A 21272-nucleotide genomic window follows, 5' to 3' on the forward strand; every position below is an offset into this window, starting at 1 on the left:
GGGTAAGCTAGTGGAGGTATTCATAACGACGTTGGTGGATGACTGATAACCCCTTTTACTCCTACTTTCTCTGTTGGAATATTTTGTCGTGAATACCCTTTTAAGTAGTCTATATTCGAGGAGTCGAAATTAGAAATATGATTTAGGGCCTGGACATTGCTGTCTCGACTTTATCCTATGGTAGATCTTCCGGATTCTGCCGTAAATGAAAGACTCAATAGGCAATCGGACACCCGGTTCATTGAACCGATAATTCCTTCTGATTGCTTCGGTATGTTGCACCCCTTGACGGCAATCTAGATCTATGGGATACATTTATGGTAATTGGCTCCGTTCATAGATCTTAATGACACGACCAGACCACTTCGATTAGTTGCCTACTATGTACCTACCTTGTAGATACCTACCGATGAACCTAGAAGCTTCATCTTCGATCGTACTTGACGCTCGTCCCGATTTAACTGTGTATAGCTCGCAATTATTGCGGCCATAGATTGTAAGACAAACGAGAGAGAGAGTGGGAAGATATTAACACCATGCGAATTGTAGTAGCAGCAATCGTCGCTTTAGCCGCGGGTGCGGGCGCCCAGAAGAAGGCTACCTTTGAGCCATCGTATCCTTCGCCCTGGGGTACAGGAGGACCCGGGTGGGATGAGGCATACGAGAAGGCGCGGGAGTTCGTTAGCAAACTCACGTTGTTGGAGAAAGTCAACTTGACAACGGGAACTGGGAATCAGGCTGACTTGTGCACGGGAAATACGGGGTCGGTCCCTAGGCTCGGATTGAGACATTTGTGTCTGCAGGATGGACCTGTGGGGGTGCGGTATAGTAAGTTGCGTTGCATTTCCGACATGCTTTCCAAGGGGGTGAAGAGGGAAGGAGACGAGATGACGCAAGCAATGGAAATATGCTAATTGGCACGTACTGTGTCGTGACAGCCGATCTCAACTCCGTATTCCCGGCCGGTATCACCGCAGCGGCGACATGGTCGCGATCTCTTCTCCGGCGACGAGGCGAAGCGATAGGCCAGGAGTTTGCGGGAAAGGGAATTGGTAAGTCTTACGCACAAACCAATCCCCTGTTTACCGAAACGAAGAACATGACCCAGAAGCTGAAAATGGATGCGCCTCTGACGATATCTAGACATCCACCTCGGCCCCGTCGTGGGCCCACTCGGACGAGACCCGGCAGGCGGACGAAACTTCGAGGCCTTCGGGCCAGACCCGTTCCTGAGCGGGGTGGCGGTGGCGGAGACGATTCTGGGCACGCAGAGCGCGGGCGTCGTCGCCAGCGTCAAGCACTACGTGCTCAACGAGCAGGAGCACTTCCGCGGCAGCATCAGCAGCAACCTTGACGACAAGACCATGCACGAGCTGTACCTGTGGCCGTTCGCCGACGCCGTTAGGGCGGGTGTGGGCAGTGTCATGTGCTCGTACAACCAGGTCAATGGCAGCTTCGCGTGCGAGAACTCGTATGTGCTGAATAAGTTGCTGAAGAACGAGCTGGGGTTTCAGGGGTTTGGTAAGTTGCCTACCTAGTACTTACTTTCCTGTCCATCTAGCTATTTCAACATCGCAGTTGCTTGCCTCCGTGTCTACCTCTTGGTGATTCTCCGTCATTGAAATTATGGCAAGGTTGATAGTGAATCTAGTGGTCTCCGATTGGGGCGCCCAGCACAGCAACGTTGCTAGTGCGCTCGCTGGACTGGACATGACGATGCCTGGAGAGGGCTTCGGGACCAACAACGCGTACGGGACATTCTGGGGCGGAGCGCTGACGGAAGCCGTATTGAGCGGCGCCATCCCCCAATGGCGTCTCGACGACATGGCGATCCGCATCATGGCGGCGTTTTATAAGGTTGGGCGAGACACGAAGCAGGTCGATATCAACTACTCATCTTGGACGAACCAGACCGAGGACTTCCAATACTGGGCGGCGAAGATGGGGAAGACGACGGTGAATCGGCATGTGGACGTGCAGGCGGACCACGGCGCGTTGATTCGCGAGATCGGTGCGAAGGCGACGGTGTTGCTGAAGAATATCGGCGGAGCCCTGCCCCTCACAAAACCTGAGAGCATCGCGGTTATCGGTGAGGACGCGCAGGATAATCCGGATGGACCCAATGGCTGCGTGGACAGAATCTGCAATAACGGAACTCTTGCCATGGGGTGGGGGTCAGCGACAGCGGAGTACCCCTATTTGATCGCGCCAGCTACGGCTCTGGAAAAACAGGCGGGGGAGGATGGCACGGCATTCACGAATATCAAGGGGAACTTTGATCTGGACGCTGCTAGGGAGGCAGCGGCAAGTGCGTCTGTGGCTATTGTGTTTGCTAATGCGAACTCGGGAGAGGGATACACCACCCTCGATGGCAACATGGGAGATCGAAACAACCTAACCCTCTGGAAAGGGGGTGATGAGCTAATTCAGGCGGTGGCTTCGGTCAACCCTAACACCGTCGTGGTTATACATAGTGTCGGCCCGGTCCTGATCGATCATTTCAAAACACACCCGAACGTCAGCGCAATTCTTTGGGCAGGCCTACCTTCTCAGGAGTCGGGCAATTCGCTAACAGACGTACTATACGGCAAGGTCAACCCACAGGCCAGAACGCCGTTTACGTGGGGCAAGGAGGCGAAAGACTGGGGGGTGTCGATCCTCTTCAACTCGACGTCATCCACGCCGCAGCAGGACTTCGCTGAGGGCGTGTTCATCGACTACCGGTACTTCGACAGAGAAGAGATCGAACCGAGCTTCGAGTTCGGCTTCGGACTCAGCTACACCAACTTCACGTACACGAACCTGGTAGCCGAGCTTCGAGACCCAGGCGTGTACACACCGGCCAGCGGGACGACGCCGCCGGCGCCCACGTATGGCGAGCTGGACATGGACCCCGCGCATGCGGTGGCGCCTGAGGGGCTTGACAAGATTCCGAGGTTCATATACCCCTACGTCAACAGCCCCAGCTTCCCGAACTCCACGGAAAATATCCCGGCGGGCAGTCACAATGCGTCCGCGCAGCCGATCCTGCCGGCGGGTGGGCCGTCAGGAGGTAATCCGGATCAGTACGAGATCTTGTATGTCATACACGCGGACATCACGAATAGCGGGGACGTGACGGGGGCTGAGATCCCGCAGCTGGTGAGTTCTTCATCCATCCATCCATCCTATCAATTTACCCATCCTGGCTGCAGCGGTACTAAATCTGAAACAAATAACCAGTACATATCGCGCGGCGGCCCCAACGAACCAAAGGTCGTGCTGCGCGGGTTCGACGAGGTGCCCCTGGAGCCAGGCGAGACGGAGACCGTGGTGTTCAACGTCACGTACCGCGACTTGAGCAACTGGGATGCCGAGGCTGGGGATTGGCGGCTCACGGGGTCTCCGAAGAAGGCGTATGTCGGTGCGAGTTCGAGGGATTTGCGTTTGTGGGTGGATCTGCCGCTTCCGAGGTGAAAGGGTTCTTGAGGATGTGTGGCTGTCTGTTGAAGTTAGGTGGGTAGGGTGGTAAGTAGGTTGTGTGGCGGTAAGGGGGGGGGGGGGGTAGAGGGTGAACCATAGCCTACCTATGTAGTACCCTAGATACGAAGTACGTCGATCTTAGATGCTGAATTCAGAAAGTGGGGGCTATATCCCCGATATAGGTAACGGTACAATGCCACAAAGCTGTATGCATATGTACGTCATTGCATCCCGGGTATCTAGCAGCCAACATTAAAATAGAAGTGCCCACAAGGCTGTGGTTTCATTAGAAAGCCCTCCAAAGATCTCACCATATTCCCTAACCTAGTGCCTCATACGAATCGATTGGAATCCATATGAATCCCGCCAGCCCTCATACGAATATTAGCAAGTGGAATGACAAGGTGCAAAAATGCCTAGCCATTTCATCCTTTGGAAAAGGCCCGAACATTATCTCTAAATTGATCATTGATCGGAGTCGGTACGACACGCTTCATATCTCTGTTAGGCCTGACGAGGCTTTTGCCATGCCCATGCGAGATTATGTACAGTCCAGCAAAATCATAGGCGATCTTACTAAGGCTCCCAATAACCTGTCTATTCCCTTAGACAAGATTCACGAGGATGACCGTGGCAAAATTGTTGTGGTGTGCGGTACTCCCCGCCCCTGCCTGCTCCAGTTGTTGGGCTCTCGACTGAACATCGCTCCCGAGTTGTTTTTGGGCCACATTGATCCGCCAGTATCATTTAGGCCAGGTTCATTGCCGTCTCGACCCACAAACATTTTCACTGTCCAGTTCATCAGCATAGGGTTCTACCCAGATAAGGAAAACCGACTGGACATGGCACAGAAACTTGGAAGCAACACGGTAGATTATATAAGAGATCTTCTACAAGGTCAAATTGACGGGATGGAGAGAGTCCGGGGAGTCAGTCTGCATGGAGATCTATTCTTCACGGTTCAGCAGTCGGCATCACTACTCGTGCACCAAATGGACAACACACAATGGTCTGGTATTCTGATGACGGATTGTGGTCCTCGACTGGCTTCGCCCCCTTGGACCCCCATTTCACAGTACGGGGCGTACTTCTATCCTCTAAACACCTCCCATCCAATGAGTTTAATACATCCCCTGCACTGGGACTCCAACGCCTTTATTTCCCACCCGAATCCATTCCTCGCAAGAGCGGAAGTAGACACAGCCATGTCGGAAGATATTCGAAGATCCGCTCCACAAGAACCCCTCGCTTTTGTCGCCGATATGCTAGAAACCTCGGCTCTCTGCTGGCTACAATTCCTCGCATTCGTCCAGAAATGTCAACATAGCCGTCTGTCGTCGTTAGCAAATGAGCGCGCCGAGTATCTACAACGAGACAAGCTGGCCTTAGATCACGCTATACTCTACTTTACGGAAGCCATTGACTTCCTCGATGGGTGGGGCGACAGTGATAATCTACCACGGTGGCCAGCCTGTAGGCCAGTTGGATCAGGTGTAAATGTGTCAGATATGGCAACTTCTCTCCAACGCGACTTTCGACACCTCCGTGACAAAGCCGAAACACTATCTCAAAAGTGTAACGAGAACATCGCCATCGCCATGAACACCATGTCGATCTGGGAAGCTCAACGGAGTCTGGTGAACGCACATCGAGCAACCGTAATCACATATTTGGCTTTCTTCTTCGTTCCCATGACGCTTGTTGCAAGTCTTTTTGGGATGAACGTACAAGAGTTGTCAGATAGTCGAGCACCTGAAACGTGGGTTTACTTCGTGATTGCCATCCCATTGACCCTCCTCTGTCTCTCTGTTCCGTGGTATTTCCAGTGGAACGAGTCAAGGTCATCTCAAAGTGGTTGAGGAGATTGCATTGGAGTGACGAAGAGAAAAAACTAGACGGACTCAAAGGTCAACTATTTGAAGGTGATGCCCCCTCCACCAGAATAGGGGGAACCGAGCACGTGATGTGAAACTTTGGAGGGGGCATCTCAAAATTGAGTTTGTTAAGGGGTGGTGGTGTCACGTGGGCTCCCCTAGAGCAACCAGCTCCAGCCTCCGGGTACAATTAACATCATATACATACTACCTACCTACCGACTACGTAGGTAGGTATTGTTGATTTGGCTTTTAAAGCGATTGTTTCAACCAATGCTATGTTTCAAACAATCCTTTATTGCTTTTCTTTAATTCCATACAACGTCATTGTATAAAGCAGACCTAAGAAAAACAACATGCTATCATATTTCGAAAGAAAAAAAAACAAGTACAGCCAACTCCCAGGTATATATATGTCGATACATGCAGCGTAGATTCCAGAAAAATTAGAAGAAGCATCCACACACTCCAAACCCAAGTCATAGACTACTCTCTCAACTCTTCACTCTTCACTCTCAACTATCAACTCTTCACTCTTCAAACACTACAAAAAGCTCCTTTAGGACATTACCAAACCCCAACCAAAACATCCAAAATGTCTGCCATTGGCTACATCGTCCCTCGCCTCGTCCTGGTGACTCTCATCATCATTGCCCTCGCCGCAATTGTAAAGGGCGAGCCCACAGCCGCGACGGGCCAGGCGCTGCAAGTTGCAAATGCAGGTGGCTTCAACGCGGCATCTATCGCGCAGAAGATCTTCATCGCTATGCTGATCTCTATCACTGGCATCGTTGTTATGCTGTTCAAACCATGATAGACCATTGAGTATATCTACCTATCTTAGTATATATACTAGGTAGTATGTTTATCTGTTTTATAATCACCGATCAAGTGGAATAGTTAGCTGTTTAGATAAAAATCTTTTATATATACAAAAATAGTAGTTAAGCACTTATAAATGTCTGAATATGAAAAACGTGCTTTGTAAATTGCCATATTGGCAGTGATTCATTATTGATCGCAGCAGTGGAAGTGCCTGTGTCATGGCTTCCAACATATCGTGCTAACCTACATGATGATGCGTGACTTGGCCTTAAATGCTTGTATAATGCATTTTCATCCCATCTTGAAGATTAGAGTCATAGAACTTACCGTAGCAAATCCATGTTAAATAGACCGTCGAGCTCCTTCATTGGCAAGAACAATTCAACACCTGCTCGACAGTTCGACCAAAAGACCAATGCATATAGAAATGTCAAGTCACCGGACTTCAATATACACCGACCACGACAACCCATGCGAGAAGTGCCTGCAGAAAATAGAAGTCGCCGATGTCCTCATCGTCGGCACCGGACCCGCCGGCCTCGCAGTTGCGCAGTCCGTGCTAGACAAATCCAAGGACGGCTGGTCGCTAGATAGCCTAGTGATGGTGGAGGCAGGAGACGAACCCGGCCAGGGGAACACGTACTCCTCGAACACGGACGGCACCATCCTGAACCGGCGCGACGACACTATGTCCCTGATCCACGGCAAACCCAACGACTTCATAGACTGGAAGAAGAGTAAAATGTACGAGGATGGAAAAGGGGGGGACTACAGCGACAGAGAGGTGTACGGCCGATACCTGCGCGACACGCTGCGGAACATCAACCAGAAAGCCTGGGACCTCATCGTGGACTTCCGCTTAATTCACCGCGAGGCCGTGGATCTGAGTCGCTGTCAGCTTGGGGGAGAAGACGCCTTCGTGTACAGAGTCGCGTTTCCAGACGGGTGCTCGGTGTATGCGAAAAAGGTGGTGCTGGCGCTGGGTACCTTTCTGGCAAAAAAGACTACCTACCTCAACGGTGAGCAGAGTAACTTCCCCAGCAACTGGCCCGCGAAAAAGATCGGCGCGATTCCAAATGACGCTGCGGTAGGGGTGGTGGGCACTGGCTCCTCGGCCATGGACGTAGTGACAAAGCTGTACGAGTGCCATCACGAGGGGCCGATAGTAATGATGAGTCCCGACGGACGCTTCCCACGCGTGGAGGGCTACCCGCGGAGCTACCCGCTGACCTACACTATCCACACGCTGGTGCGTGGCTTGGAAAAGGGGGACGTAACCCTGGAGCAGCTGCTCAACCAGCTCGATCACATGTTCCTTCGAGCCAACGCCATGAATATACCCCCTCTGGAAACGAACGCACGCGAGAGGAGTAACGTGGTAGTGCGTCAGAAGACAAACGACGAGATTAGTAGTTTGGCTGCTAGTGGCGTCAGAACGCAGGATATCCTCGATGCACTGAAACCTATTGCCGAAAGAGTGTGGAACCGCGCGGCGTTGACGGGGAGTACCGAGATCTTGGAACAGCATCCGGCCTGGAGGGCGATATGCCAGGAGACTATGCCATTTTATGCCGCGGTGGTTCTACTCGACCTCGCTAAAAGAGACAACTTCAAGGTCATCAAGGACGAGGGCGTCGGCAACAAAAGGGGAACATTTCTGATGGGGCAGGAAAGCCGCATCGGCGTCGACTGCATCGTGCAGGCTGCGAGACTGGAACACGACATCAGCGTTATACAGCTAGAATCGCCTCTTATTAGACGAATGATCCGGAAAGACCTCGTAGAGCCCGACCAGCTGGGCGGCATCAAGGTCGGCTTCGCAGACCACAAAGCCGGCCCGGATCTCTACGCCATCGGCTCGCTCACTCGTGGAACCTATCATTTCGTGGACGATATCGGCAGGATCGCGAAACACGCCTCGCAGATCGCTGATGGCCTGGTTGGCCTACCGCCTAGCAAGCCTCTCCAAATAGCGCTGTTCGTCGACCGCGACCTCTTCTCCACAGTCATCATGATGGACCTCGTGCCCAAGCTTCTCGCCCAGGGCCACATGCCATTCGTATTCCTCATCGACCCCCCCGACACATCCATCTACCTCCCCGACAACGAGAAATGCTACCACTACTTCGAGTCCACCCTGATCCCCCACGTCATCGCCCCGCACCACAAACTCCACGGCGGGCCCCCCCAAGCCGCGCTAATAACCGCCGCCGCCCCCAACACGTACGGCGTCCTCGTCGAGCACGTCAAAGACCTCAACGACCCCCTCTTCACCCAGCGCCTGCAGCAGCAGCAGCAGCAGCACTCCCTCGACGCCGGCTTCCTCATCGGGCCCCGCGCCGAAGCCGCAGACACTCTCCGCGCCACCCCGCACCTCCTCCCCCTCCTCTGCCAGGTGAGGCCCGGCCAGCCCCCTCACTACCGCGACCTCCTCAGGCAGGACGGCGGCGCGCAGACGCGCTTCGGCTACAGCCTCACGCTCCTCGACCCGGCGTCCCCGCGCCGCGACCGGCTGATCGCGCGCCGCGACCGGGGCATCGCGGGCGCCCCGTGCGCGTGCACGGCGATGCTCGGGTGCCGCGCGCTCGCCGCGCAGCTGGTCGTCGAGGCGGTGGACTGCGTTTCGCGGGGCAGGGTGCCGGCGGGCGCGTCTGCGGCGCGCGGCGCGGAGAAGAGCAGCAGGGGGAGGAGGAGGAGCGGGGGCGCGTTCAAGCTGGTGGACGTGCCGGCCATGCTGAGGGAGGTGGTGGATATTTTCGCCACGCCGGAGACGAGGGAGGGTTTGCTGCGGGTTGTGCGGGAGGAGCTGAGGTATTGGGTTGGGGGGAGGGAGGAGGGGGCGCGGGATGGGCGGGAGGGGAGGGGGCTGTGGATATGATTGATTGATATAGGCACCACCTAGTAGTTGGGGGAAAACTTTGGCTTGGCTATGCTGGTTTTTGTCTACCTAGGTACTTGGATCTTATTATTAATTAAGAAGTGACTACGTAGTTATTGTTAATATACCTAATACTCATACGACTTCATAGACTGGAAAAAAAAAAAAAAAAACACTCGAGTTCCATGTTCATGACAAAGCCCCCTAGTGATCCTCCAACTCCCTACAAGATCACAAACCTCCCAATTACCCCTATTTCGAAAGCCCCACACGAACCGCGGGGTAAAGGGCTAACGATGTATTAAAGGGGCTCGCAAGGAACAAACATTGAACAAGTCTTTAAATAAACCCAGAGTCTAGAGAGCGTCCCCATGTATAAATAAGCGCACAGCTATTTGCGTGACAAACTTTTTTTTTTTTCAAATTGATTACATTTTGATTTGGGCATGCGACAAATAAAAATGATAATGGAGGGGAGCTGCAGGATACCCACTTTTAAAGGGGTATCCTAATCCAGCTTGTAGTCAAGGTATCAACTGAATACAGCTACGAGTCGTCAGAAGATACGTACAAATACCTTCCCCTTCCTCTATGTACCTATAAACCAGACATCTGACAGTCATATACCTACTAGGTACTTACCCTCACATCCCCAAACTTGGAGTACCACTCGCCGAACTAGAATAGGGGTAATTCCATTCAACCATTGTAATGACCTTAAACTATCAATTTGGGTACCTGTTCACCTGTAAGAGTTAAGATGGAAAACGAAACGTTCATTAATCATTACATAGTTCCTAACCTAGGCAATTACATTAGCCTAACCTAGTTATATGCAACCCCTAAGATCGAAAGGCGTGAAAGAAACCGACTCGTAAAACCCAAGCGACAAGCAAAGCAGGGAAAGAAAAGCCAAGCAAGATCCTATAACAATCACACCAACATCTGACAAGCGAAGATAAAAAAAAGAAAAAAGAAATCCACCTCACGTGGCCCTCTTCTCAGCACGAATCTTTCTCTGCTGCCTGACGGAGGGCTGACTCTCGTCGTCGGAGAGCTGTATCCCGCTATCATTACCCCGTTGCAATTCGGATTCATCGTATTCAATCTCCCTTTGCACTTCATCATCCAGAACCTCCGCTGAAGGGTCATGATTGCCCAACTCCAATCCCTCTTCGGCATACTCCTCGTCAGCGTCGTCGCCTTGCGCCCCACCCATGGGGACTAGGCCCACCGGCCGCGCCGTGTCTTCAGTGCGGAAGAATGGACTGGACTGGTTCAACAATTTGCCACTGCACAAGAATCCCATGGGAGTGTGGGTGAAGTCCTGTCCCCGCCGACGAACGGCTAGATACTCCTGCGTGAAAGTGTAAGGCTTCGATGTAAGTTTGGACTGATAACTGGACAGTTGACACTTTTTGGCAGCGGCATCCGATGAATCAGATGGGGCGGAAAATGCCTCGGTGCTTTGATCTTTGGCAGAGGTGGATTGTGGCTCGGCCGTGTCTACCTCTGAGCTGTCGAGCTCATCAACCCCTGGTGCCGATACGTCAATGCCGAGGAACCTGCATATGCTACCATACTCAGACCAATCGAAGTACAACCTCCCTGCAAAGTATCCAAGCTCGGTGGTGAGCCACTCGGATGGATTCCAATCTTCGGGGAGAGGCGGCATGGCAAAATACTTTAATTGGTTGAAGTGCATCATGCGTCTGGTGACTGGTGCTGCGTAGGTCATGAGATGGCTTATGCAGCCTCTTCGACTCCTCTGCGTTTCTCGGAGAATTGGGATTAGGAGCTCAGCTTCTTCGGGCGTCACCACCACCGCCACCTCTGGGGACGCAGTGTAGAGGATCCATTGTACAGGACGCTGTTAAGGAGTGTTAGCAATATACTACGTATCTAAGGTAAACCTTTGGACAAAGGCAGAGAAACAGTACCAGAAAGTTATCGTTAGCTGACTCAAATACCAGCTTCACGGTCCGTTCAAACTCGGATGAAACGAATAGCTGCGATGAACTCTTCCCGTGGTTGATTTTGTACTTTTTTCCTAGCGCGGTTTTTGAGAGAGCCTGCAGTATATGGACGAAGGTGTGCGAGTCAGCACCAAGCCTTCCTGTTCTAGCAAACGTTTCCAGATCTCTGTGTAGGCCAGGGAACTTCAGAGGTGTGCATGGAATTGGCTTTTTAACTTGTCGAACAGCCTCAACTTCTATTTCCGTCTCTCTCTCCTGTTCAACTTCCTGCAGGGCCGAGGCATGAACAGCCTGGCCAGTGTCTTGGAAAGATTTCTTCCGATTCTCAAGCTCTCGGACGAATCCCGCAACTTGAGGATTGGATTTCAGTGACACATCAACTTTAGCTTTAGCATGAGGCCCGTAGAGCTGTTGTAAGCTCTGTCGTTCCTTATGCCTGATAGCGTCAATGAATCCCGACCTGTCATCATCATCCTTCAAAAAGTCTGGGAAGTCGTCTGCTGCTTGCATTCGGTTACAGAAGTCTATGCCTTGGGAGTAATATAGCGGCTGCAGCTGTTCAATCCCATCGCATGTGTTGTTGATAAGCCAGCGGATTCTAGGACGTCGTTAGTGTATTTACATATGTAGTAGATATGGGTGACAGATGCATTCAGACAGTAAAAACATGCTATAACTTACACGTCATAAGAGGATACTTTCTCATGTTCTCTTTTATTACACAAGTCTCGAATGCTCTGGTTGACTTCAGGCGGAGCGAAGAATACCACGGATTGCGTCGTGCCTAACTGACGTAATCTCATCGCAGCTGATTAAAATCAGTTTGATGGTCTTGATAAATCCTGAACACATCGAGTTTGTTATGTACGTACCTTGTACAGTATGATCCTTAGTCTGGCCTAATCCTAAAGTAAGAGCAGCACGAGCTGTTCGTCCAAATTTGAGGTCTGTTCCTCGTGTATGAGCCTAAGGGGGTGTGAGTTTCATTTCTTTGAAAATTTCAGGGTGCTATAAATATACCTCGTCTAGATATACGAGAACCTCATTAAGATTGTCCGCATATGGTGAAGCCAGCAACGGTGTTCTCGCACCTTGCTTGGAGAGGATCCAGGGGCTATCGCCATCAAAATATAATGCCACAGTCGCTCGGCCATCTACCTTCAACCATGTTTCGGCAAGCTCTCTGTTAGACTTCTCAAGAATTTGTGCCCCAGAGTCTATGAGAATGCGAATGTCATGTCGTTTCAACACATTTAAGAATTGATCTTCATCGATCCGTTTCTGATATGAATCAACCATTATTTCGTAATTTCTAGACCGTGGCTGTAGCAAATATGTAAGAACCTCTGCGTTTGTGTGTGCCAATGATGGCAAGTCATCTTGTCGAATGGTCAAGGGCAGCAGTGGTTTGATGTCATTTGTGCCTATGAGGGGAGGATATCAGTGGGGCTTCATCCAAAGCTTTTACCTATTCCCAAGAACGATTAAAGGAGGAGTGCTGACTTGGTGAATACCTAGTAGGGATGGCTCTCGGGGAAGGTGATGATATTGATTAGATAGGTACTTACCAGAAAACCCAGTGGTTAATGCTCTGCGTGTGCTCAGTGTCTTGCTATTGGTTCCGTTATCATGCTGCACGTTGAATAAAGGTATATCCCAACCATTGGACTGCAATCGAATCCTGAACTGCTTCGCGTGTTTTGGAAACACAAAGTTGTTCATAAAGTAATCGATGACAGAAACTTTGTAGCGTACAAACCCCCAAATTTGAGTCAATTGCCGTGAGTCGTCAGTGTTGACTGAATGCCAATCACTGAGATACATTGGGAAGTCGTCGTCTTCTATCCACTTATCATATTCGGCAGCAGGGTCGTCAGATTTCAAAACAGCTTCCAAGGCCTGTCGGGTTTGCTCTACACTGATACCACGGTAATAAAAGGATAACGCTGTCAGAAGGATGGCCACCTATCATATCCATGTTAGCATATATATATATATCTCAACAACAAAGTACCATGTACAATAGTTATTGAATCAACAACTCTCGCGCTGAAATTACTCACATCAACATGTCCAAACTCAGACTGCTCACTTGGAACCCCCTTTGCGTGAAAGGGGACCGCCACGGGATCTCTAAGGGGGTGAAGACCATATTGGACGCCGTATCTCTTTTTGAGAACCATTAACAGAATCCGGTGGACGAATAGTCCTCGAAGCAGATAAACCGTCTTTTTGACGTGGGGCCGATCAGGACATAGGCGATTGATGCGGTCTAGGATGGAATCTTGGATTTTACCGCCAGATAAAAATTCTTTGATGGCTGAACGGTCAGCAGGCTCAAGCGAGTCAATTGGGATTATACCTCTTTCACCCATACAGACATCATATCTGAGGCGTCTCATCAATTCATTCTCCACATCTGGCCGAAGGAAGAAAATGAAAGGAAAACCACCCTGTGGACGTTTGACAACCTCGATAGAGTGGGGATATCTAACGGCAAGATCATCCAGATGCAGAGTCATGAGGGTTAAAAGTTGCTCGGCAACTTGCCATCGATGAGGATGTCCATCGACGGTCATTTGTGATCCAGAGGGGTAAATAAGTTGCGTTTTGACTGCTAGTGTATGGTCAGACTCATCCAACACATCTCGAGCATACAACTGGAGCCATTTTTGAACTCGAATCATCAAGCTGGCTTCTGGAATTTGCTGATCCAGAACACGTTGGAGGCCGCTGAGCATGAACGACATTTGATGTTCTGGAAGGCAGAGCATAACGCCTTGCCTTTTCTGAATATCGCGATGAATTCTCTGGAATAACTTTATGTGGTCTTCTTTTGTGGAAGTTTTTCGAGAGAACGGTACGTGGCATGTTTCTCTGCCAACGAGTCCGCCCAGACGTCCATGAAGTAGTTGAGCTGTCTGTTGCAATAGAGCTTTGGGAACAGAGACTCTTACGAGGTTTCTGCCATTCGCAAGGAGTACCGCAACCATGGGAATAATGCACGAAGTTTTGCCCTCACCCATGTTCAACTGAAGTACACTGTTGGCCCTGGACTCTGGATTTGTGATGGCCAATGCGACTTCAACTTGAGTTTCGCGAATGAGTAAATCGGATTCAACTTCGAGCAAGAGCCAGTCTGGGTAATCTTCCACGCGCCAGTTATGATGGCCCAAGTTCGCTAGCTCTTCTTCGTAGCGAGCATTTTCTTTCGACAGCAAATAAGATTGTAGACGCATTTCTCTTTGAAGGTTTGTTATTGATAAAGCAAAGTGAAGAATAGTTTCTTTCATTCCACTACCGAACGAGCAGTTTGCCGTCGATCGAATTTGTTCGAGTAGGGCGACCGGGGATATGGCAGGCCACAGCTGCCCCTTTTGCAGCCAAGTGATCTGTCGCCAAGAATGCGTAGCAGTCGGCTGTTGTAGTGCTGATTCAATCTCTTTGAAGAGATCCCGAATGAGCTTTTGAAGTTCAAGAACTGTATAGTGACTTGTATGCCGAGGTGATGCCATGACCGTTGCTATTCGCGAGTTACGACTTTTCAAGACAGCCAAACTTTCATTCAAATCACTGGCGTATCTCTGTTTTATAGCTGATTTTGATGTAGATAATTCCCAAATAATTTGTTTCAACTGCTGCGAAGGCCACGTCGAAGTGCCATTATCAGAGGCTATATGTAGCTGGGCTTTCTTTCCACGTGGATTCGAGTATCTTTTGGCGAGGGCTTGTGTGAACTTGGAAATAGAAACTCTCATCAATTGGCTTCCAAGACCAGGAAGATCATAGCCTGGTTGTTGAATGGGAAATGTTAAATCAGATGGCACAAAAGCAGGCTTTTGGAACTTGATATCCGAATGTCTTTGATCCAAAACCTTCTGAACTTCTTCAAGATGCATACAGAATTTGTAATTGCGGTATAATATATCCCACTCACGACGCACATTCTCCAGAGCCGCAGGCAAGTCTAACAGAAAATCATGATTGGCATCAGGGTTGAAATTCTTTCCGCTTGGGCTGGGGGTAGGCCACTCAGATATCAGGCACTGCGCAAAGTCTTTACAGTCTGCATTTGCGTTCTGGTAGTGTGTAGTTCTAGCTTGCCACCGCTTCCGTTGCTCCCTGCTGCTCGCATATTCCATCAGAGGTGGATCTTGTGGAGGGGGTGCTTGGAAGGGCTCGATAAGCTTAACAAGCACGTCGAGTTGTGGTGCTTGGCCTGGTCGGAAACTATGGTACTCTACACAATCAGGGAGAACTAAAGATTTCAGCATATCCCATTGTGCAAATGCAATTAATATTCGAATTAAGGGCATATTGGCATCAGACCGGAACGAGAGTATGCCAATGAAGAACATGAGCTTATACTGATCCTGCATGTCTTTCACCATGTTCACCAAAGGGCCCCATTCATGCCGAATATCAACATCGAGACGGTCTTGAAGAGTAATCCTCTCAAAGGTTTGTTGGTAACCCTTGATATCAAGGGACTGTGAAAGGTTCAGTGCGAGATCTCGTATGGTAGACATGAATACAGGCTTGTTGCGTATTAGACTGACTGCCTCCAGAACATTAGAGTATCTCAAACTCATATTGTTAGGAAAATGTCTGGATTCGTATATTTGGTCTTGTGGCTTCTTAATTACCAAGTCGTAGTTATTGGATCTCTCGTGTAGGCGACGTCGATGAAGGGCGCGAATGTTCAGATGGGTATCTCCAGATGAGGGGAACTCCACCGGTTCCATCTTTTGTGAGTGAAACTGGGCTAATCTGGTAGATTGCGAGACAATTTGATCTACTAGAATACTGAACTCTTCCCGCTGGATCATCGTGGGGAGCCGATGATCCCATATTTCCTTCTTCATTACTTTAGACTTTTCGGGATAATATTCCCGTTTTGGAGAAAGCCTTGAAATCGAGGATAAAATGGTAGAGGGAAGGACAGTTAAGGGTGACCACGGTTGAGATATTCCAGAATTTAAGATGGCCAAAGAACTCTCAATTCCAGTCAGGCCTGTAAGCGGGTCTGGCAAGAGGAAAGAAGTGAGGGCGTGTATCTCTGCTTTTTTGTAGACCAACCCAGGCTCAGCAGCACAATCAATCCGGCCAAGAGTCTTGTTTACTTTGAAGCGGCGATAAACGACTGTCGATGATGTATCTGACAATTGGGCACACACCTGAATGTGGCATCCTCTTTTTCTCGCTTTGAGAGGTCCTAGCGGTACAAGCACAAACTGCTCTTGAGGATCCATAAGACCGCGACAGACTAGTTTGCTATCAAATCCATACCACTAGATATACAGCTTAGTCTTCATCCCAAACGAACGATTTTAAGTGTTAATGTTAGATATAGTTCCAGGGGGTTACATACTGTGCCAATACATTGAGATGGATCAATCTCAGCTCGTAAATGCTGACATTGCAGCAGCGATTTTGGGTTCACAAACCATCTTAAGATCATACGTGGCATGTCGACAGTGAGCGAATAGCGGATACCTGGCTGATAGATAGTCAAATGCATAGGCTTCTCGAACCAGGAGAAGATGTTCGACACGCGCTTGAACAATGGACAGTAGGGATCCACCAGTGTCTCTTTTATTCTGGTATATGGAGTGAATCGTGAACATATAGATGTTGCTATATCCAACTTCCAGTTCTGCGGATGTGAACGCCATATGTTTTTGGTTTTGGGACGGATTTCGAGAATCCCGGATACAATATCGCTATATCTCATTTCAGCGTCGAAACGATTTTGAGGAATTATTTATCATGACTTACAGCCAGTGGATGCAATTGTCTAATAAAGGCGCAGGGAGGTCAAAATCACTGTCGTTGCGGAATACTTCTCTTGGGATAAGCTCTAGAACTTGTGTGCCTTTGATGGCGCGGATGATGAGCTTTCCATCGTCGTATCCAATATGAGTTTCGTACCCTTCCTTTTTGAAATCCAACACTAAATCATATCATATATTAGTGACGGGTCCCCCACTTTGGCTGAATCGAGCTATTGGAGAAGGGAAGGACATGGATACTCACCATGTGTCATTCCAGGACTATTGGATGGGTGTCTCATGAGGCTTGTCTGGCTTCCAAACAGTTCCTCTAGGATGATGGTACTTTTAGGGTCGGTAGGTAGTTTCTGCATGGACAGTGATTAGCAAAACGTATAGGGGGTTCATATGCCTGAAGAACACTTACACCCAGTGGCTCGCCATTTATCAGCAAAATACCAAAAATGTAGTTGAACTTGATGACATCAATTCTGTCATTGAAATCGTTCAATTCAATTTGCATCCAGTCATCAGTCTCGAATGTGATGGAGTTAATGAATTTAGATTTGGCCCCTGGCCACGAATTTTGTAGAAAGCTGAGTATAGCGACGTTTCCAGATAGGTTGAATGATCGGCGTATATGATTTTTCAAATTGTACATCATTCTTAAGTCGCGAATGTAGGTCTTCTTCAATATCGGCCCCAGAGAGTCAATGTTATCAGGGATATTATCGTAGACAGCTACACTACATTTCAGGAATGTAGGCAACTCACTCATTTCGAAGTCTTGATTTATTGCCATCTCATGAGAGGCAAATGTTCTCTTACAAAGGAGTGCAGCCCATAGTAGGTACGATTGACAGTTCTGAGCCGTCTTCAATGCATCTACCCACTCTAGAGTACATCTCCTCGCATCAAGGATAAGACTGGAGGCAATCTTAGACAAGTAAATGGTATCCGTGAATAAGGCTGTAAATGAGGCGACCCGCAATGCTAACATGATGACGATTTCCATCAAGTGCGTTTCACGCCAGTTGGAGGCAATCCCATCCAGTTTCACCCGGAGTTGACGCAATATGGCTTCACAGAAGGACGGATCACGGAAAACGTAGTGTATAGATCCAAAGAGTTCCTCACCAGTGTCAACTGCTCCGGTCTGGTGTATCAGGTGATCAAAGAGAAGCACGGCCATTTGGGTAGACAAATTGATATTAGATGACCCAAGCTCCGTCAAAATGGTGAGCCAGCGTCGACGCTTGCCAGATAGGAGAGATTGGAAGCCCATGTACTCATGCGGATTGATGCCAGGGGGGCAAGATGAATAAGATGCCGTAATTTCATAAGAAGATGGGCCATTCCCGTAAACGTTGAAGCTTGGAGATTCAAAGAGCGTTGAAAATGGTGATCCTTTGGGTAACATCAATTTGCAGTGGTGCTCGAAGGTGAATGGTACTCTCTCACGACCAGGCCATGATTGGGTAGCCTTATCGAAGTATCCAAGATAGCGGTTCAGTCCATTTGGGAGACATACTTGACTTAGCTCAACAGGAAACCTTTTCCTTATTTTGTAATGTGTCATCATGACTACACGATATTAGTGAAACTGCTTACATAAAGAACATAGGGAGTCAAACGCTTACAGGGTTTGATCGTTGACGCAAGTGATATGGTTCCGGGTACTTTAGAATATGGCTGCAGCCCCACGTATTCTTGAAGGCATATCTTTGGGTTGACTCCTGGCCCCTGATCTTCCTTTGCAACTCGATACAAGATTGCCCACGTAGCATCTCGATAAGCAGCAAGCGTCTCTGGGCATCTGAGTTCAAACACCACGGCCTTCGCCATGATGGGATCCTCAGGTAATGGGGACTCGAAGGCTCTGATTACCATTCTAGACCTTTGGTTATCAAGTTGGCACTTTGGACAAGAATGAGGGTTATGAACTGGGTAATCGCTATCGAACTGTGGAACGTAAATGCATGTCGCCGACTCAAACTGCTTCGTTAGTCGCTCATATTCACCATTCAATTCCCGCCATTCCTTTTCCTTCTCCTCTCGTTGCGATGCGGAGGTCGCTTGTATCTCGGCAAGGAGGTTTGCTACCGCGGCCGCACCAGGCGAATCATCAAAGTATCTGTCTGCAAAGCACCCCCTTCCGGGATCATCAAATAAAGTGCTCCTGGTTCCACCACATCTAGTGATGCGACTTTGAATATACGATTGGACGTTCCGTACTCGAGCAACATCGGGGACGAGAGGGAGATGAAGGACTTCCATCAACCGTGGGGTAAAAACGGGATGGAAGTCATACAAGATGGGAAACAAGGTACAGGCAATATCGTCGAGGGATTTCCACATTTCCATCACCGTTATGATCATATTGGACTTTTGTTCAGCATTATTATCGTAAAGGCCCTCGATTTTATCGATATAATGAAGAATAGCTGCGTGTAGTTTCCGGACTCGTGCCGACAAGCTCAAGGGACTTGTGCCCATGTTATCCACAGTATCGCGAATCTGCTTTTCTTCATCAAACAGACCAAGGAGTTTGTTCCCGAAGGCTTGAATATGTACCTTAGACTGATGTGCGTTGGAGTAAGTTTGTGGCCGTCTGTATAAGTCTGCATCTCGGAACCTGTTTCTAGCCTGGTCCAGGTAACCGCGGCTCAGTGTGAGACTCAATCGTTGATCTTCCGATTTTGCGCGTCTAGGTAATGGCGGGATGACTCTAGTTATCTTTGGCTGTTCTTTATCCCATGCACTGGCAATTCTGGTGGAACTGGCTCCAATTATACGGTTTAACTGAGGCATCAAGGCCTCGGTCAACTGTTTGCATGATTCTTGAATATCCTTTGAATGTCCCAGGCAATCCCTGTCAAGTTTATAGAGACGTCTGCATAGCTTTCTCTTGAGGAAGTCCTGATCCTCTAGATCGATGGCATCATGAGTGTCATTGAGGACTATCCCGTGAACCAGGCACATGAGAAATTTGTATTGAATTCTGCCATGTATTCCGCCCATCATTAAAGCCAAGTAACGTGCAATGGAAACACGCAAAACAAGCCAATAAGGAAGCCTTCTCCAGGGAGACTCACGGTCAAACCAACAAACATCGTCTTTGACTCTTTTGGAGAGTACCTTTGGTGAGATGCGCCTCCCATTGGCCTCAAGGAATGCCGTGAAGAATGATGTAATCAAAGCTGGATCAGGGGTTTCTCTGTCCTCTGCTACCGCACGTCCTGCCTTGGTGATATATTCAGAGAACTTTTGAGTCGACTCGACAGAAGATTGCTCGAGGAAGGCGGAGAGATTTTCAAGAAAGGAGTCTTCGTAAAACACTGAACAAGGTACTAAGACAGCTGTTCCCGGAAATTTCCATGAAAGAGTTTGCGATGCTAAAACATCTTCACGCTTTGGTGAGGCTTCGAAGGTTTCAAATAGGATATTTCCGCGAAACTCTAGGCTGTAGATATTTCATGAGTAAGGTATTCTATTGTGCGGGTTATAAAAACTTACTCTGTTGGTTTGTGAATCAGTACCCCTGCATTTTGAGCTTTTACATGGAGTATGACCAGGTCTGAGTTGCCAAGTCCTCTGAGATGGGAGATCAACTGGCTTCTCTCCAGCCTCCGACTCATATGAAGCGTCTTGCAGAACAAAAGCGTCCTCCGGATAGAGTCCCAAATTTGCCAACTGACGTACGGCTGTACATCTCTCATATGTTTGACGGCAATGATAAGGCGATCCAATATTCCAAGTTCTATCTCGTCGATATAAGATTCGGAGCCAGATGGTAGCTTTGCGGGTAGTGCAATATGATGAAATATACTTTGGAGAACCCTCATCGGGGTTTGCAGTTCTTCGAATTCCATCGCCGTGAGTAATTTGCCATGGATAAAAATTCAAGTTAAACTACTGTGTTTTCTCTGCTATGGAAAAGTTGTAGAAACTATGAAAAATAACTTGGGGAGACAGTCGAGGGCTGTTGAATGAAAAGATTAAAGGTTAGGGTGAGGGGGGTACTACTCTACCGGATCGTTGAAAATAATCGGATTATGCTAGATTTCGGTAGATGAGGATATGGATATGGGCGAATAGGCTGAGGATTCAAATGATAATGATGTAGATGGACATGTTGGTGAGTTGTAGGTAGAGATATGCAGTGTCTGGAGTCGTTCAGTCGAGTGGAACCACATGGCAAGATGGCAAATTCTATAAAGATAAATGATTTACTTTGAAACATTTGTTTGGATAGGCGCCGTGACGGGAAGCTGGCATCGGGAGGGGAGGCAAATGAGGCAACCGACACGAGGCTACATGTACTAACAAAGTACATACTAGTAGCTGGAGGTCTGGTGGTATTGGCCCAGCGTCCGTTTCAGCTGCAGGCAGCAAGGCAGTTACACCTAAAACCCCAAAGCCCAATATTTAAACTGCCTTTAATTGGTCAATACCGTAGTATGTAAACAGGTCGCTCCTACCTACA

General features: G+C 49.0%; 4 protein-coding genes across 4 annotated transcripts; 3 read left to right on the forward strand and 1 right to left on the reverse strand.

The window, feature by feature from the left end:
* The first annotated feature begins 11 nt into the window (after positions 1-11).
* Positions 12-3527, forward strand: GGS25DRAFT_528019 (glycoside hydrolase family 3 protein). The gene is made up of 5 exons (XM_049265139.1): positions 12-828; positions 939-1052; positions 1144-1521; positions 1652-3141; positions 3223-3527. The coding sequence occupies exons 1-5, from the start codon at positions 537-539 to the stop codon at positions 3454-3456; spliced, it is 2508 nt and encodes an 835-aa protein (XP_049112106.1). The 5' UTR covers positions 12-536; the 3' UTR covers positions 3457-3527.
* A 136-nt stretch (positions 3528-3663) lies between these two features.
* Positions 3664-5626, forward strand: GGS25DRAFT_78711 (uncharacterized protein). The gene has a single exon (XM_049266014.1). The coding sequence runs from the start codon at positions 3819-3821 to the stop codon at positions 5319-5321; it is 1503 nt and encodes a 500-aa protein (XP_049112107.1). The 5' UTR covers positions 3664-3818; the 3' UTR covers positions 5322-5626.
* A 305-nt stretch (positions 5627-5931) lies between these two features.
* GGS25DRAFT_528021 (FAD-NAD(P)-binding-domain-containing protein) lies at positions 5932-9039 on the forward strand (the record flags this gene model as incomplete). The annotated part of the gene is made up of 2 exons (XM_049265140.1): positions 5932-6137; positions 6561-9039. 2 exons carry the CDS (start codon positions 5932-5934, stop codon positions 9037-9039), a joined length of 2685 nt encoding a protein of 894 aa, XP_049112108.1.
* Positions 9040-10024: 985 nt separating this feature from the next.
* GGS25DRAFT_526075 (uncharacterized protein) lies at positions 10025-20658 on the reverse strand (the record flags this gene model as incomplete). Its single annotated transcript, XM_049264911.1, has 13 exons — positions 10025-10909; positions 10980-11613; positions 11697-11823; positions 11888-11981; positions 12036-12439; positions 12584-12980; positions 13079-16306; positions 16387-16738; positions 16794-16968; positions 17052-17154; positions 17214-18370; positions 18427-20249; positions 20303-20658. The coding sequence occupies 13 exons, from the start codon at positions 20656-20658 to the stop codon at positions 10025-10027; spliced, it is 9735 nt and encodes a 3244-aa protein (XP_049112109.1).
* Positions 20659-21272: the final 614 nt, after the last annotated feature.

The sequence above is a fragment of the Hypoxylon fragiforme genome, assembly GCF_022984875.1.
Source record: "Hypoxylon fragiforme strain CBS 206.31 chromosome Unknown GGS25scaffold_10, whole genome shotgun sequence".
Lineage (NCBI taxonomy): Eukaryota > Fungi > Ascomycota > Sordariomycetes > Xylariales > Hypoxylaceae > Hypoxylon > Hypoxylon fragiforme.

Excerpts from the sequence above, each read along its gene's own strand:
- GGS25DRAFT_528019 (XM_049265139.1), top strand. The coding sequence starts at position 537 with ATGCGAATTGTAGTAGCAGCAATCGTCGCTTTAGCCGCGGGTGCGGGC. Across the intron at positions 829-938 it reads ACCTGTGGGGGTGCGGTATA|CCGATCTCAACTCCGTATTC; the intron begins GTAAGTTGCGTT and ends GTGTCGTGACAG. Across the intron at positions 1,522-1,651 it reads GCTGGGGTTTCAGGGGTTTG|TGGTCTCCGATTGGGGCGCC; the intron begins GTAAGTTGCCTA and ends TAGTGAATCTAG.
- GGS25DRAFT_78711 (XM_049266014.1), top strand. The coding sequence starts at position 3,819 with ATGAATCCCGCCAGCCCTCATACGAATATTAGCAAGTGGAATGACAAG.